Here is a 17,887-nt window from a genome sequence, read left to right on the forward strand (position 1 = left end):
GGTATCAGGGTAATGCTGGCTTCATAGAATGAATTTGGAAGTTTCCCTTCCTTTCCTATTTTTTGGAATAGTTGGAGAAGAATAAGTATTAATTCTTCTTTAAATGTTTGATAGAATTTGCCTGTGAAGCCATCTGGTCCTGGACTTCTGTTTTTTGGGGAATGTTTTGATTACTGATTTAATTTCTTTGCTGGTTATCAGTCTGTTCAAACTTTCCATTTCTTCTTTTTTCAGTTTTAGTAGGTTATATGTTTCTAGGAATTTATCCATTACTTCTAGGATGTCCAATTTGTTGGCATATAGTTTTTCACAATATTTCTTATAATTTGTATTTCTGTGGTGTTGGTTGTCATTTCTTCTAATTTGTAATTTTATTTATTTGAGTCCTCTTTTTTTCTTGATAAGTCCATTTGAATGTTTCTCAATTTTATTGATTTTTTTCAAAAAACCAGCTCCTGGTTTCATTGATCGGCTCTATTGTTTTTGTTTGTTTTTTTAGTTTCCATATCATTTATTTCTGCTGTAATCTTTATTATTTCCTTCCTTCTGCTGGTTTTGTTTTGTTTGTTGTTCTTTTTCTAGCTCCTTCAGGTGTAGGGTTAGGTTGTTTATTTGAAATTTTTCTTGCTTCTTGAAGTAGGTCTGTATTGTTATAAACTGCCCTCTTAGAACCACTTTTGCTGCATCCCAAAGATTTTGGACTGTTGTGTTTTCATTTTCATTTGTTTCCATGTACTTTTTAAAATTTTTTATTTACTTATTGATCCATTTGTTGTTTAGTAGCATGCTATTTAACCTTCATGTATTTGTGGTCTTTCCAGATTTTTTCTTGTGGTTGATTTCTAGTTTCAGGGTGGTGTGGTCAGAAAAGCTGCATTACATGGCTTCTATCTTCTTGAGTTTGTTGAGGCTTGTTTTGTGGCCTAATATAAGATTTATTCTGAAGAATGTTCCATGTGCCCCTAAAAACAATGCATATTCTGCTATTTTAGGATGGAATTTTCTGAATATATCTGTTAAATCCATCTGGTCCAGTATATCCTTCAAAGCCATTATTTTTTTGTTTTGTTTTTAATTTTCTGTTTCGATGATTTGTCCATTGATATAAGTGGGGTTTTAAAGTCTCTTACTATTATTGTATTATTATTGATTAGCTCCTTTATGTTTATAATTAATTGTTTTGTGTATTTGGGTGTTCCTTTGTTGGGTGCATAAATATTTACAAATGTTATATTTTCTTGTTGGATTGTCCCTTTTATTGTTATATAGTGTCCTTCTTTGTCTCTTTATAGTCTTTGTTTTAAAGTCTATTTTGTCCAATATAAATATTGCTATGCAGGCTTTCTTTTTTGTGTGATAGATGTTTCTTCATCTCCTCCCTTTCAATCTCCAGGTGTCTTTAGGTCTAAAATGAGTCTCTTGTAGGCGGTATGTAGATGGGTCTTGTTTTTTGTTTGTTTGTTTTGTTTTTTTTATCCATTCTGTCACCCTATGTCTTTTGATTGGAGCAGTTAGCCGATTTACATTCAAAGTCATTATTGATAGATACATATTTATTGCCATTTTATTCCTTGTTTTGTGGTTGTTTCTGATGTTTTTCTCTGATCCTTTCTTGTCTTGCTTTCTTTCATGGTTTGTTGGTTTTCTTTAGTAATATATTTGGATTCCTTTCTCTTTAATCTTTGCATATTAGTGGTTTTTGATTTGTGATTAACATTAGGTTTGTATATAACATCCTCCTCATATAGCAGTCTATATTAACTTAATGGTCATGTAAGTTTGAACCCATCCTTTACTCCTTTCCTCCCCATATTTTAGGTATATGGTGTCATTTTTTTACCTCCTTTTATTTTGTTGGTCTACCTGGCTGATTTTTTTTCTAGAAATATTCATTTTTACTGATTTTGTGTTTCCTACTTTCATACTGTCACTTTTGTTTTTTCCTTTCCACTCAGAGTCCCCTCTAATATTTCTTGCAGGGCTGGTTTAGTGGTCACAAACTCTTTTAGTTTTTGTTTGTCCGAGAAACTCTTTATCTCCCCTTCTATTCTGAATGATAGCCTTGCTGGATAGAGTAATCTTGACTGCTGATTTTTCCCATTCAGCACTTTGAGTATATCATATTGTTCTCTTCCGGCTTGGAAAGTTTCTGCTGAAAAATCTGCTGATAATCTTATGGGGTTTCTCATGTATGTTACTGTCCTCTGTTGTCTACTAGTATTTTTTCTTTATCACTATATTTTGCCAATGGAATTACAATGTGTCTTGGTGTTACTTTACTTTTGACTTTGTTGGGGGTTCTCTGTGCTTCCTGGATCTGGATATCCATTTCCTTACCCAGATTAGGGAAGTTTTCAGCTCGTATCTCTTCAAATAAATTTTCTGTCCCCTTTCTCTCTCTTCTTCTTCTGGGACTCCTATAATACAAATGCCATTATGTTTGATAGAGTTACTGAGTTCCCTATTCCAATTTTGCATAATTCTTTTTTCTCTCTTTTGTTCAGCTTGATTATTCTCCATTACTCTATTTTCTAGATCATTAATTTGTTCCTCTGCTTCTTTCAGCCTGCTGTTCATTGCATCAGGCATGTTTCTAATGTAGTTTATTGCACTCTTCATCTCTGGTTTTCTTTTTTTATCTCTGTGTTAAGGGTCTCACTAATGTCTTCTACTCTTTTCTCAAGTCCAGTGAGTATCCTTAAGATCATTGCTTTAAATACTCCATCGGCATGTTACTTATAACTGTTTTGCTGAGCTCTCTGGCTGTGGCCTTCTCCTGTTCTTAAATTTGGAATAAATTTCATTGTCTTCTCATTTTCTCTAAGTCTGTGTGCTTGTTTCTCTGTGTTAGGAGAGTCAGTTATGTCACCTGTTCTTGAGGGTAATGGCCTTATGAAGAAGAGGTCCTATGGTGCCCTACAGTGTAGTGTCCCCTGTTCCCCGGGGCCTGGCACTTCTGGGAGTGTCTCCCATGTGTGCTGCATGTGCTCTGCTGTTGTGTTCTGGCCACTCTATCCTTCAGGCCAGTTGTCTGTAGAGGGTCTCTTTGTGGTGGGCAGTGTTTGGTCCCTGGCCTCAATGTGGCATGTTTTAACTAGGTGTGCTCTAGTTCTGCTTGTGAAATGAGACCTGTTACCACCACTACCAGAACCAAGGCTCCCCAAAACTCCTGGGTCAAGAGAAAAGGTGTTGGCAGCAGTTTGGGCTGGTCTTCTGGAGTGGAGCCCAGACTGATGCAAGTGTGACTAGGAATGGCAGTTCCACTGGAATGCAGGGGGACAGGGTTGGTGTAAGCAAATTAGGTAGCAAGTGTGGGCACTGCATTGGTTCCTGAAGGTGGCCCTGTGCTTATGCTGAGGGATGGGGCAGAAGGGGAAATTACTCTGGCCAGTTCCTTTGTTCCCAGAGGGGTTTTCCATGAATGCTGGCCTCTCTGGGATGTGCTCTGAGATGAGCAAATAACCTTCCCCCTGTGTGCCTCAGGTAACCTTCAGATCAATGTTTCCATGCTGTATGTCCAGGGGCTGTTTGCCCTGTCTTCTCTCCAATAGCAGCTCTAATGCTCTCCTGGCTCTCTCTAAGCCATGTCTGCTGACCTTTAAAATCCAGGCTTTAAGCCCTGCTGGTTGCAAGAACTCCTGAAATCCAGCCCCTCTTGCTTTTCAAGCCAATTGCTATGGGGATTCATTTTCCCTGTGTGCTGGTCTGTCTCTCACCCTTCTCTATGACTGTGGCTCCCTCCCCATTGGAGAAGCTATAATCCATTTCTCTCCCAAACTGCATCTCCATACTTCCTACCTTCTTCAATGTGGCCTCTTCTCTATCTTTAACTGTGGAGTTTGTTATGCCAGTCTTCAGGTTGATTTTCGGGGTATTTAGGGTGATTTGATAGTTATCTAGTTGTATTTGAGGAATGAGGCGAGCCTCGGGTCCTCCTACTCTGCCACCACCTTCCCCTCTACGCTTCTCATTTCTTAATGAGTTTTTTGGTAGAGCTTCCCTCTGAGAACTTCTTTTGCTACATTTCATACATTTTGGTATGTTGTGTTTCCATTTTTGTTTGTCTCAAGGTACTTTTTAATTTCCTCTCTAATTTTCTATTGATCCATTGGTTGTTTATAAAGTATTGTCTAATTTTTATTATTGATGTGTTCTTTCCAGTTTTCCTCCTGGTATTGATTTCTAGTCCCATACCATTTTTGTCAGAGAAGATATTTGGTATGGCTTCATTCTTCCTGAATTTGCTAAGACCTTTCTGTGTCCTAATTTATGGTCTATCCCGGAAAATGTTCCATGTGTACTTAAGAAGAATGTGTATTCTGCTCTTGTCAGATAGAATGTTCTGTATACATCAGGTCCAACTGGATCTATAGTGTTGCTCAAGTCTGTTTTATTGTTTATTGTTTGGATGACTGCTGAGAGTGGGGTATTAAAGTCCTCAACTATTATTATATTATTGTTTATTTCTCCCTTAGCTTTGTTAGTTTTTACTTTATATATATAAAATATATATTTCACTATTATATATTATACATATATTCTCTGATGTTGGGTGCATAAATATACAATTATATTTTCTTGATGGATTGACCCCTTTATCATTACATAATGGCTTTCTTTGTCTCTTTACTATTTTTAGTCAAGGTCTCTTTTGTCTAATATATGTGCTCCTGCTCTTTTTTGGTTACCATTTGCTTGATATATCTTTTTCCAACCCTTCATTCTGTCTTTGTGTGTCTTTGAGGCTAAACTGAGTCTCTTATAGGCAGCATACCACTGGATGTTGTTTTTAAAATCCATTCAGCTATTTTATATCTTATTACAGAAGAATTTAATCCATTTACATTTAAAGTAATTATTGATAGATAAGGACTCACTACTGTCATTTTATTGTTTACTGGATGTTTGGTAGACTTGTTCCTTGTTTCTAATCCTGTTGTCTTTTTTTGTGTTTTGATGTCTTTTGGTATCAGTATGCTTTTACTTCTTTATCATATTCTTGTACGTAATTACTACAGGCTTTTCCCTTGTGGTTACCATGAGGCTTACATAAAATATCTTGAAATTATAACAGCGTATTTCAAAATGGTTAAAAATTTCAATAGTATTTCTAAACCTTATAATTTTTTTTTTTTTTTTTTTTTTTAAGATTTTATTTATTTATTTGACAGAGAGAGACACAGCGAGAGAGGGAACACAAGCAGGGGGAGAAGGAGGGGAGAAGCAGGCTTCCCCGCAGAGCAGGGAGCCCGATGTGGGGCTCGATCCCAGGACCCTGGGATCACGACCTGAGCCGAAGGCAGACGCTTAACGACTGAGCCACCCAGGCGCCCTCTAAACCTTATAATTTTACTTCTCCTCCCCACCCCCCCACATTTTACGTTACTGATGTTGCAGTTTGTATGTTTTTATATTGTGTAACCAATAACAGATTATTGTAGTTATGGTTATTTTACATTTGTTTTTTAACTTTTAAACTAGTTATAAGTGAATTATGCACCACCATTATCATATTATAGAATCTAACTTTGACTATATATTTACCATTACCAGTGAGTTTTATGCTACCGTTTTATGTTTTTATGATGTTAATTAACATCCTTTTACTTCAAGTTAGAGACCTCCCTTTAGCACTTATTAATAAGGCAAGTCTAGTGGTGATGAACTCCCTCAGCTTTTGTTTGGGAAAGTCTTTATCTCTTCTTCATTTCTGAAGGACAGGTTTGCCAGGTGTTGAATTCTTGGTTGGCAGTTTTTGTTTTTCAATATCATCCTATTCTCTCCTGGCCTAAAAAGTTTCTATTGAAAAATCGGCCAGTAATCTTAGAGGGGTTCTCTTATACATAACTTTTCTCTTTTCTCTTGCTGTTTTAAAAATTCTTTGCATTTCACTTTTGCCAATTAACTACAGTATTTGTTGGTGTATCCCTATTCAGGTTCAAACTATTTGGGGTCTTTTGAGCCTCATGGATTTGATGTCCATTTCTCTCTCCAGGTTTGGGAGATTTCCAGCTATTATTGCTTACAATATGCTTTGTCTCTTGCTTTTGATTGTGTTCCATAAATCCCATAGGCTTTCTTCACTCTTTTTCCATTCTTTTTTCCTTTTTCTCCTCTGACTGGATGATTTCAAATGTCCTATGTTCTAAGTCACTGATTCTTTCTTCTGTGTGGTCAAATCTACATTTGAAGCTCTCTATTGAATTGAATTCTTCACTTTAGTCATTGTATTTTTTTACTCTATATTAAACATTTTTTTTTGATGGTTTGTACTTCTTTGTTGAACTTATTTTTAATGTATTTCTTCCTAATTTAGTTGTGTGTTCTAATAGTTCACTAAGCTTCTTTAAGAGAATTATTCTGAATTCTTTGACAGTTCATAGATCTCCATTTTCTTAGGGTTAGTTATTGGAGTTTTACTAGTTTCCTTTGGTGGTATCATGTTTACTTGTTTTTTAATAATCCTTGATTACTTACATTGGTGTTTGTACATTTGGGTAAGTGGTCCCTTCCAGATTTTACAGGTTCCCTTTGGCAGAGATAGTTACATACCCGTTAGCTCCATTTGGGTTTCTGGCTGTGTGTGCTGGTAACTTCCTTGGGCAGGTGGAGCTTGCTAACAGGGCTCTATTTTTTGGGCTAAGGCCACTGCCTAACCTCTGACCTTGGGGGATGTGTCACTGGCTTGGAACATTTGGATAGGACGCTGGCTTGGTTCCCTGATCATGCAGTACTCTAGGATGCTGGCTTGGTTCCCTGATCATGCAGTACTCTAGGATGAGATCTGTGGCTTCCTGGGTTCTCGAGTCAGGCTTACTAGATGATTAGGATTGGATACTATACTCAGAAGTAGGTAGAGCTATGAATTTGGTTCCTTGCCCCAGCAGGGAAGCAGGGATAGGCCCCACGGCCTACATGGCTCACTGTTTGGCAAGACTGTGCACTGAATTTCCTGGCTAGCTGGGGCCACTTGTTTTGTTTCCACAAATGGGGAAAGCCATAGGGTACTCTTTGTTCAAGTGTCTCAACAGGGCCGTTAATGGGCTACACAGCTTCCCAGATGTTCTGGTTAGGATCCTGATAAAGTGGGCTGAAGGCTGTACTTAACAATAGGTGGGGATACGAATTAGTTTCCCTGTCCAGGCAGAGTGGGCAAACCAGCTCCAAGACCAATAAGGCTCTTTGTGTCTTGGCTCATGCCAACCTATGCCCCAAGTATCCTGGCCGAATGGTGTCACTGGCTTTGCTCTGCAGGTGATCAGTTCTGCCTGTTATACTCCCTGCTAGAGTGTTGCAGGGATACACAGCTTCCCAGTGTTCTTGTTAGGCTTTCTGGTCAGGAGGGCCCAGAAGCTACACTCAGTGGTGAGCTGGGCTATGACTCAGCCTGCTTGCCTGGGCAAAGCAGAGGAACGCTCCAAGACTGGCAAGACTTTTTGTTTGTGGTCTTGACTCAAGCTAACCTGCTCCCTAAGTTCCCTGGCTGGATGGTGGCACTGGCTTTGCTCTGCAGATCAGCTCTGCCTTCCATTCTCTCCGCTCATCTTCAGCATCTTGGGCTATGCAGCTTCCAGGTGTTCCTGATCAGACTTTCTGGTTGGGAAGGGCCAGGAGCTACACTCAGCAATGGGTTGGGTTAGAACTCAGCTTCCCTGTCTGGGCGAAGGCAGACCAGGCTCCAAGGCCAGCAAAACTCTTCTTTTGAGGACCTGAATCAGGTAGACCTGCATCCTGCCAAGTTCCCTGGTCAGACTGTGCCATCTTGGCTCTGCAAATGAACGAAGCAGCTGCAGCCACTGGTACTACTACTAGGGTGCTGCAGATACGAACTGGGTCTGGGATCCTAGTGCTAGTTGTTGTAAGTTCCTCCCACTTCTCCATCACAATCGGATTCCTAGTGGTTGAGTGCTTCATATTCCCCTGCAATCCTCATAGGGCTCCCAAGAAGCAACCCACAATGCTGGTGGAGCTGGATGCCCACCATAGGCTTTCTTTTCTCACTGGAGGTACCATAGGCTCAGGGCAGACCTTTTGCTGCAGTGCTGCACCAGCCTGGGTGAGGGGCAATATGGTCCCCATGGGTCACTCCTCTCACCCTTCTAATGCAGTCTGTCTTGGTCTCTTGTGGTTCAGGGGGATGCTTCAGCTTCATCCCCATGTTCTAGAATTCTCAGTGGTGTCTTGCCTATGAATAATTGTTAGCTGTTCTCCTTGTGAGGGGGAGCGAGTCAGGAGCAATCTACGTCACATTCTTGTTGATGTCATTCTCGCCTGTTTTCTCTTCCTATAAGGACAGTAATATTATTGGATCAAGGCTCTGCCTTTGTGACCTCACTTTGCCTTAATTACTTCCTTAAAAGGCTTTATCTCCAAATATAGTTACATTGGGGTTTGAGGCTTCAATATATGAATTTGGGGGGGCGATACAAACATTCAGTCCATGACACTGGGGCTTACCGATCTTGCTGTGGAGTAGCCATCTGGGCTGTTTCCTAAGGAGTTCCAAATGACAGTCTCTTTTAGGTCTTTCCTCTAGGGCTGGTTAGAGTCTCCAGAAGAGCCTTTCAATTTCTGGCCTGTAGGGAAAAGTTTCAGCTGCCAGCATTCTGAAAATTGAGTTGAGGAAAGATGACTGGAACTTTTAGTACTCACTATTTGGTGTGCCTGGGTTCCCTTAATCATCCTGTTTTCAGTTCTATTACCCCAACCTTCAGCTTTGTCTAGGGTTCTCTCATTCAAAGATCCTCTGTTTGACCCTCTTCAGAAAATAAACTTCCAGGCTATTGCTGAGGTGGGAACAGGGCATCCACTGAATGGAGGGAGCTGGTAGAGGGACCCAGGGACCTACCCGCTATCAGATGACTTCCATCATTAGTCCTCCTCGTTTTGGCCTCTTCCCTTCCTCTCTGGTGTTTGCTGCTATCAGTTCTGTGGTATGAGCTGTATTGGCTGTGAACTTTCTCCATTGCTCAGTTTCAACTGCTAAGTGAGTTACTAAATCTATCTGCTCTATAGCTTCCAAAATCTTTCACTTTTGTCTCTTCTGTTCTTCCTGTGGGATGGATTTTTAAAAATCCCCTTCAGTCTGTGTTGTGAGCTTTGGGTGGGAGCAAAACTAGATCTGTGTGCTTGATCCTCCATTTTAACCCAGAAGCTTCCATTCTTTTCTGTAGCAGTAACTTCCAGAGTTAGTTTCAGTTCTCCAATTAAATAGATTTATTACTTACTGCTGGTTCTTTCTTTCCATATTGCCCCTCGTCCCAAGTTCTTTATTTGGATGTATCTCTTGGCTACATTTCTTTGTCAAGTTGTTTAAGGAAGAGTTTACTGGCAGTTGATGCCAAGAGGTAGCTTGAGGTAGGTGGGGTGAGGGCAGATGGTGTCTGCTAGGTAAGTGTAGCTTAAAAAAAAAAGTCCTTTTCGGGGCACCTGGGTGGCTCAGTCGGTTAAGTGTCTGCTTTTGGCTCAGGTCATGATCCCAGGGTCCTGGGATCGAGGCCCACATGGCTCCCTGCTCAGTGGGGAGCCTGCTTCTCCTTCTGCCCCTCCCCCCACTTGTGCACACACTCTCTCTCAAAAATAAATAAATCTTAAAACAATTTTTTCTTTTTTTTTAATGATTTTATTTATCTATTTGACAGACAGAGATACAGCGAGAGAGGGAACACAAGCAGGGGGAGTGGGAGAGGGAGAAGCAGGCTTCCTGCCGAGCAGGGAGCCCAATGCGGGGCTTGATCTTAGGACCCTGGGATCATGACCTGAGCTGAAGGCAGACGTTTAACGACTGAGCCACCCAGGCACCCCTTAAAATCATTTTCTAACCCAATTGCCAGCCTGAAGCCCTTTGTTTTATTTTTTAAAAAGATTTATTTATTTTAGAGAAAGAGCATGAGCACGAGTGGGAGGGGCAAAGAGAGAGAGAGAATCTCAAGCAGACTCCCTGCCAAGCATGGAGCCTGACGTGGGGCTCAATCTCACAGACCTGAGATCATGACCTGAGGTGAAATCGGAGTCGCACACTTAACCGACTGAGCCAGCCAGGTGCCCCTGAAAAACCTTTCTTTTAGAACTTCTAGCGCTACCACTGCTCATAGATTTTAGACTCCTTAGATCTCTGCAAGTTTGTGAATGCCAATCTGTTGCCTTGATGTTCAGCTCTTCACTTCCTAGTTTTGTGGCCTTGGTTAACTTCCTTCACTGTTTGGGACCTTGGTTTCTAGTTTGTAAAATGGAGGCCATCAGTCTTCAGAAGGTTGCTGGGAGGGGCAATACCAGGAGTATCAGTTCAATAGGTACTACTTCCCTTTCTCTGCCCTCCCCCCACTTTCCCAGCCTTCCTTTCCTTTTCCTCAGATGGACAGAATGGATCCTTTGCAGGCTGCCCCAGCACTCCAAATACGTAGAGGTCTGAGACCCTGGTTCTTGGAAAGCTTGACAACAGGTGGAAACAAGCCTTGAACCCAGGCAGCTAAAAGCCAGGCTGGCTTTTCCTAGAGGTTCAGGGGCTGAGCCCTTCTCCACCTGTCCTGCTTGGGACAGCAGGAACTGTCATCTTCCTGCTCTCCTAGCTGCTAACCTCACAGATAAGATCAGCCCTGAGACAAGAGCATAAGCTTCACTGCAGGGCTTTAGCTGGCAAAGGACTCTGACTCAAAGCAGTAACTTCCATCAGGGGAGGAAAGATAAGGAACGGTCACCTCTAATCTCCATGAGAGGATGGCCACGTTCCAGTGCCTTTCTGTGAACCCGCAGCTTGACATTTCTCATCACGGGACTTGTTCACGATCGAGTGTGTTGCTGCTTTCTGAATGAAAAAGGGCGAGTGCGGACAGGTTCATTTCTTGAGCTGCTCCTGCAAGGTGGGTTGTGAATGAGAGACTGAAGGACCTGGGGGTAGACAGAGAAGAAGCCTGTTGTCGATGAATGAATGCTTGTAGAGAAAAGGCATAAAGAAGCAAATCTTAGTGTTTAATCCACTTATGTGTGCAGCCCCCATGCTTAATTCAGGATTCTAGCTATTGTGACAATGAGAATGTAAGAGAATATAAGATATGAAAGACCTGCTTAAACAAACTGTGGTGTCTGCTGACAACGGAGTATTAGTTATAGATATATTAATTACAGGTAGTCATTAAAAAGGATTAAATGGATCTATGTGTAGAGGCACGGGAAGATGCTTACATTTTGTCAAGTTACCAAAGCGACATGCCCAGTGTGAACATTTTATGTGGAACTGATCATAAGTGTGCGGGAGATGGATGAAGGATGCTTGTCACAGTGTTTACCATGGTTGTCTCTGATGGTGGGATCTCAGGGGACTTTGGGCTTTTCTGTTTCCATTAGTTACAGTGAGCATATATAATTTTAGAACCATAAGCTATATTCATTTAAATTAAAAAAAAGCAGACTCTTTGCATTCTTTCTTGATGACCTCATTCACTTCTACTATGTGTAGTTTTAACAACTGGGACGATGACAGGATTTTCCTCACAGGTTGTTTGTTGTGAGGATGAAATAATATGAAAGCACAGACTCGTTGCTCAATACCTGCTGGCTGAACAGCTTTAAACAGAAGCGGACTGAACATTTTTCCCCCTTACAACAGGAACCGGGAGGTAGAAGGGGGTGAGAAAGGCTGAGTCACTGCCTTGGGTTTGGATCCTAAATCCGTTAAGCAGCAGACCTGGGCTGCCATGCTGGGCCACTTGGGCACTTTCATATTCCAGTGCATGCGACCCAGACGCTTCGGGACTGGTACCAACTGGAGCTGGGCAGTGTGGCGGCCTGGCCTGTGACTCGAGGCCCAGAGGTGAAGACAACAGCTGGTGTCCTCCTTTGTCACGTGGGGGAGTCTGGCACTCACCCTTGGGCGAGGACTGCCTAGTCAAGCATGGGAAGGGCCCGAGGTGGAACCCAGAGCCTTGGGACTCAGCAGATGCTAGTTCCTTCCCTTGAAGGAGGAGCTTTCCAGGTGGACGAGAAGGGTATTCTAGGCTTGGGAAGGGACAGAAATACAATAATGCTGCGCATTCGGACCTAAAAAAGCAGCCAGTTTGTTACTCCTTAGGCACGAATTTGATTGTTGATGTTAAAATCAGTTTCTTTGAAGAGTCTGTAAACGTAGTTTTTGAAACTGCCTGCCCAGAATGAAACAGAAATGTATTGCTGGCATACGCAATTCTAATCTACAGAATGTGGCACCACCCTGCTCCCCGCGCTGAAAGGCTGCTGAACTCCCTCGGAGGGACTCCCTGAGTGCACACAGCCACCAGCACACAAAGGGGACACTGGCAGTCCATGTTGATATTGGACAATGTTCTGGGAAGCCCTCAGAATTACAGTGATTTTTATTTTATTTTTAAAAATATTTTATTTACTTAGAGAGAAAGAGCGTGAGAGAGAGAGCATGAGCAGGGGAGAGGGGCAGAGGGAGAAGCAGACTTCCCGCTGAGCAGGGAGCCTGATGATGTGTCTGCAGCTTTTACCCAACCTGAGCCAAAGGCAGACGCTTAACCGACTGAGCCACCCAGGCGCCCCTACAGTAATATTTTAAAATGCTTGTTGTTCCAGGTCTCAGTCTCTTGTCCCTCAAAGCATGGATCTGACAATTTGCAACCCTAGACTTAGATGGATGAGATAGAAGGATCAACTAGAGGATGGGAGAAAAGGCCTCAGAGCACAAGAGGTATTATTTTTCTGGCTGGCTTCTAGCAAAATTTAGGGATTCTAGCAAAAAGCCACGTTCTATTGCTAACAGATACGAAACTCCCTTTTTAAAATGGGCCAAATACTGCACTTTGTTAGATGTATAACAGCTAGTACTTTCAGTGTTTTATGTTGAACAGACCCTGTACTAAGAGCCTTACATACATGAGCTCATTTAATCCACACGAGTATTGCAGGAGGGAATTACTGTCATCACTGGGAACTTGCTGAAAAGCAGAGTAAGTTTACGTGCCCAAGGTCACACTTCTGTTGAGCAGAGTAAGTTTATGTGCCCAAGGTCACACTTCTGTCGAGAAGCCACTTCACTAGAGAACTGTTTATATATAAGAGAATGTCACAGTTTATGCATTGACTCTCCAGTGTGACCACATCTGATCCTCACACTTGCCCTGGAGCTGGTTATTTATCTCGCATCAAAAGGGGAATCATAGGGGCCCCTGTGGTTCAGTCGGTTAAGTGACTGACTCTTGATTTTGGTTCAGGTTGTGATCTCAGAGTCGTGAGATTGAGCCCCACATCGGGCTCTGTGCTTGGCACAGAGTCTGCTTAAAACTTGTTCTCCCTCTCACTCCCCCCACCGCCCCACCCCGGCACTCTTTCTCTAAAATAAATCTTTAAATATGGCTCAAAAGGTGAGGGGGCACCCCAGAGCTTCAGGGTTTTCAGAATCTAGGTCTGGAGCTCTTTCTTAAACTCAGGGGTCTGTGAGTTCTTTATGAACAAACTGTCTCCTTGATTAGATGATAATCTCTAAAACACGTACACACACACCTTTGGAAATAGAAATTTATAATTTGAAAGATATTTTCTTTAGTTCTTAAGTTGTACTTTTCAGTATTCCTTTGGGTCAGTAAAGATCTTTCCATTAAAGGGACTTGATTCATTCCCAACTTTGAGAAACTATCTTTACCAGGCCCCTTCACTTGGTGATAGATTTTTAAAATGTTATTTTCTATTCAAATTTCAGTCTGTTTTTGATATAGCTTAATTAAAAAAAAAAACTCTCCAGGTGATTTAACAAGGTGAACGAAAAGCAGGGCTATTTGACTAGGTTTGAGGTGGTTGCTAAGGTTTGTTCAATAGAGATCAGAAACACAAGCTTTAAAGCTCCCGTGCTGAGGCCGGCAGGGTCCCGCCCACCTGACCCTTCTCAGGAAGTGGCCCGTGGGACTAAGGGGCACACGTCTTCGAGAGGGCCAGGCTGTGGAGGCGCCAAGCACCCCACACACCAGGAAAAGCCCTGGGCAGTCGGAAGAGCAGCTGAAGCTTCTCATGGCAGAATGGCTGCCGGCGTTCTGCCTGTGCTCTGTCTCTCCCATGTAGCTTTAAAGGTTCTGCAGCTTTTACCCAAGCTTAGGAGGCCCACTCCAAAGAAGGCTGAGGACGAGCTAGAAAGAAAGAGGTATTTTCCTGAGCCCTGAGATGAAAATCCAGATGGAACACTGGCTGATAACCACTGGAAACGGGCACGTTCCCTGGCAATTTTGTTTTAAAATCTTGCTCTAAATCATCATTTTAAAATAAGCCTTTTTACAATTTTACAAGGGACCCGTTTGTACTTTACACATGCAGATCCCTTTAGGGCAGCGGGATATTGAGGATGAGCAATTGGAGGCCCAGAAACGCTTGTGTAAGCCGTGGTCACACTGCAGGCAGAGGCGAGGCTGGGCCAGCACGCTGTCCATTCCGTCACCCCCAGTTACATGTGCTAACAGCTAGTGTGCACGCACTGTTTAATAGTTTTATTTTTAAAGGAAAAACAAGCACAACTGAGAAGTAGCTAAATTACAGGTGCGGCAAGCCTTTGTAGCCCCATGGCGTGCCCCCGAGAATGCCAGTGCCGTGCGCCGTGTGGCAGCCGAATGAGATGGCACGCGGCACCCAGGAGGAAGTAAACAGCGTCACGGATTCACAGCAAATGTCAGCACATGTGTAACAGGCAGAGGAAAAACACCTTACATGATTCTTCTCTGTAGGCTGAAGATTTTATTTTTCGAACCTTTCAGGGGAATCAATTCCATTTACTAAACCTTTGTAAAATGCCCCAGAAGCCAGGGGGCATGGGGTTAAGCCATGCTCTTAAGAATTGGCCCTCTCCAGGTGGAGTCTCCTTTGCAGATTACCTGGAAGTTACAAAGAGGCACTTCGAGAATATGAACCTTTGAAAAAGCCAATCTTTTTCCTATTTTTCGATTTGGGCTTGTTTCCCACTTTTGTGTTTTCAGAGGAGTTGAACTCTTACCTTTCTTCATTTAAAGCAAACCAAAGCCCATCTTAAAGAATTACAATGCAGGAACAGGCTTCTGTGGAAGCGCATCTGGACTCAGGGCTACGCAGGCCCGGACGGGGGCATGTCAGACTCTGCCTGCTCAGGACAGACAAGAGGGGAAGCCAAACACTTCTCTGGGTAGAAGTGCTGCCCTCGCTGCTTTGTAGGGGTCAAGAGTGTAGGGAGTACAGACAAAAAATGTGAAATAAAGGGTGTTTGTAACAGCCCACTGTAGATGGCAGACTCCCAAGTGAGAAAGGCGGTTTTAAGCTTGAAACACCAACCGACAACTTCGGTTCCTCTCTCCCCATCACACTGTTATTTCAAACATCAGCACAGGAATCAAGAGTGATTTCCATTAAAACAAAAGCTCATTTTCTTGTGCCAGAATGTATATAAAAGGCCAGAGATCAAAGTCGAACAGTTTTCCTATGTTCCAACCTTTTTGTCCCTACAGTATATAAATAATCTACTCCTAAGTTTATTCCTCACATGACAATAGCTAGTTTTATTTCATGAATAATGTGTCCAAATGAGTTAATTTGCTTTCGTCACTGTGCGTGAGTCAAAGTAGGTCAATTGCAGGCTCCATGCAGACTTCAGAAACCGGACACGTGACTTGAGAACACACAGGAGAGGGTGAGCGGGAGCTCTGAGCATCAGAAGCTTGGTGGACTTGGTCAGCAGACGTCCGGCCTGGCCCCGAAAGTAGTTTCCAGTCTCCGCAGCTGTAGGATGAGGGTGAAGCTCCTTGCCAGGGAGCCAGGGTGGGTCAATTTGTTTAGCTCAGCCTCTCTCCCGAGTATTCAAAATATCCTGAATTTTTATTTTCTGCCAGGGAGGATACTGCATCAAGGTGGGCTGGTGTGGCCATCACTTTAGTGTCTTTACCATGTACGGCCCTTGTAATCTGTAGCCAATCTTTCTGTAATAATTCCTGGTGCCGACACCTGGGAAGCAGCAGAAAACCGAAGTTAAGTCTCCACGAAGCCTAACTTTAGTAAAACCCTCAAAAGCCAGCAAACACTCCCCTCACAGCTCACCTTTCCCACTCTCACTCAGAGACCAAGTTCCAGTCCAGACTGAATCTCAACGAGTTTGGACCATTTTTATTATTTTGAATTCAAGCCACATTAAAATACACAAACTGTATTTTAGAGCCTCGTGAACGTATTTCAATCCTGCTGACACCACCCTGTGAACAGAGCCAAACAGTAGTCCGGTCTCCGGGGAGCTGAGAGAAGAGGGTGGGGAGGCGGGGTCTCCACAGAGCGCCAATCTCCGGGGAGCTGAGAGAAGAGGGTGGGGAGGCGGGGTCTTCACAGAGCGCCCATCTCCGGGGAGCTGAGAGAAGAGGGTGGGGAGGCGGGGTCTTCACAGAGCGCCCATCTCCGGGGAGCTGAGAGAAGAGGGTGGGGAGGCGGGGTCTCCACAGAGCGCCAATCTCCGGGGAGCTGAGAGAAGAGGGTGGGGAGGCGGGCTCTCCACAGAGCGCCAAGACGCAAAGGGCACTGAGGGAAACGCTGCGCTGTAGTGTCAGCGCCACACTCCCGCAGCGTCAGCGACCGTTTCAGCAAAACAGCGGTCACATTAAATCCATGCTACTTAATTTGCATTTTATTAAAGTTTTGTTTGTCTTAATTGGCATATTTACTTCCATGTATGAACAGTATAACTACCAGGAGTTTATACTAGTTTTAAGTTTGCATGCATTGAAACAACTTGGCTGATTTAAGTCAATAACGAAAGATCCATGAACTTACTCTCTTTAGAGAAACATTACCCTAAGTGATGCCTCTAAAGTAGTAAGAGTATTACACGTAAGAAGCTGAGCTCCTAAGAGGATAGAGCATGGCTTCTCAGGTAGTATCTGTAGGAGTGGTTAAAAGGATGGCCTTTGGATCAGTTTGCTATGGGTCTGAGACCTGGACCCGTCATTGCATAGGTCTGTGGCCTGGGCCACTTACTTACCTTCCCTGATTATTTGATCGTCTGTAATAACGTACTTATGTTTTAAGGATGTCGAGTATTAAATGAGACAGTCTATGAAATGTGATTAGTTCAGTCTGAAAAAGGCCAATTCCTCAGAAACACTGGTTGCTGTCGTTATTCTTTTAAAGCTTTTTATGACTTGGTACCTAGCTGCTTATATTTCTAGCTTCATCTCTTGCTACAACTCTCTCCCTAAACACTATGCTTCAGCCTTGATGAATTTAAAATATTTCCAAGTTCTCTGCATATGTCTGGCTCTTTCTTTAGCTTCCAGGTCCTTGCTCATGCTGTTCCCTCTAGCAAATTAACTGAACCCGAGGAGGGAGGTAGTGGAAACTTCCATTTATAAGTCAGAAGCACAGCTAAGAAGCTGGACTTGCAATGGGCATCTGAAGTGCAGACATTCTTGTGGGCCTGAGCCCTTAACCTGTGGGATCTGATGCTATCTCCAGGGAGACAGTGTCAGAATGGAGTTAAATTGCAGGACACCCAGCTGCTATTGCAGAATTGCTTGATGTGAGGAAAACCGCTGCATCTGGTGTCAGCAGAAGTAGTCACGGAGCACTGTGTGCAATGTGAATGAAAACAACAGCGTGTTTCTTTACCATGCTTTGCCCCCATAGCTCTCCCCACAGTGGACTGTGTCGCTGCTCTGCCTCCCTGTGCGGTGGAAGTTCTATTTATCTTGTTCCTCACTTTGTATTTCTAGTACTGCGGATTGTGCCTGGAATCAAATAATTGTTCGCTCTTCCAAGTCTAGCCTAGTTCTTTAGCCCAAACCTTTGCTATTTAGGAACAGGCCTTCCCACCAAGTTTTGTTTTCCATCCCCTTCAAAATTTTTCAAGTGTTTAGAAAATGGAACTGAAGCTGGCACGACGGAGGTCGCAAAACTGTCCCGT

The 17,887-nt window shown here is 43.0% G+C and overlaps 1 protein-coding gene across 2 annotated transcripts in view; it reads right to left on the reverse strand.

The window, feature by feature from the left end:
- Positions 1 to 14,453: 14,453 nt before the first annotated feature.
- Positions 14,454 to 17,887, reverse strand: part of ELP3 (elongator acetyltransferase complex subunit 3) — a 100,483-nt gene continuing 97,049 nt past the window's right edge. For both annotated transcript variants that reach the window (XM_036100829.2, XM_036100828.2), the window contains one exon: positions 14,454 to 15,945. In XM_036100829.2, coding sequence (XP_035956722.1) covers positions 15,869 to 15,945 — 77 coding nt within the window. In that variant the 3' untranslated portion in view covers positions 14,454 to 15,868. The remainder of the gene's footprint in view (positions 15,946 to 17,887) is intronic.

This window comes from Halichoerus grypus, chromosome 3, assembly GCF_964656455.1.
Source record: "Halichoerus grypus chromosome 3, mHalGry1.hap1.1, whole genome shotgun sequence".
In the NCBI taxonomy this organism is placed as follows: domain Eukaryota; kingdom Metazoa; phylum Chordata; class Mammalia; order Carnivora; family Phocidae; genus Halichoerus; species Halichoerus grypus.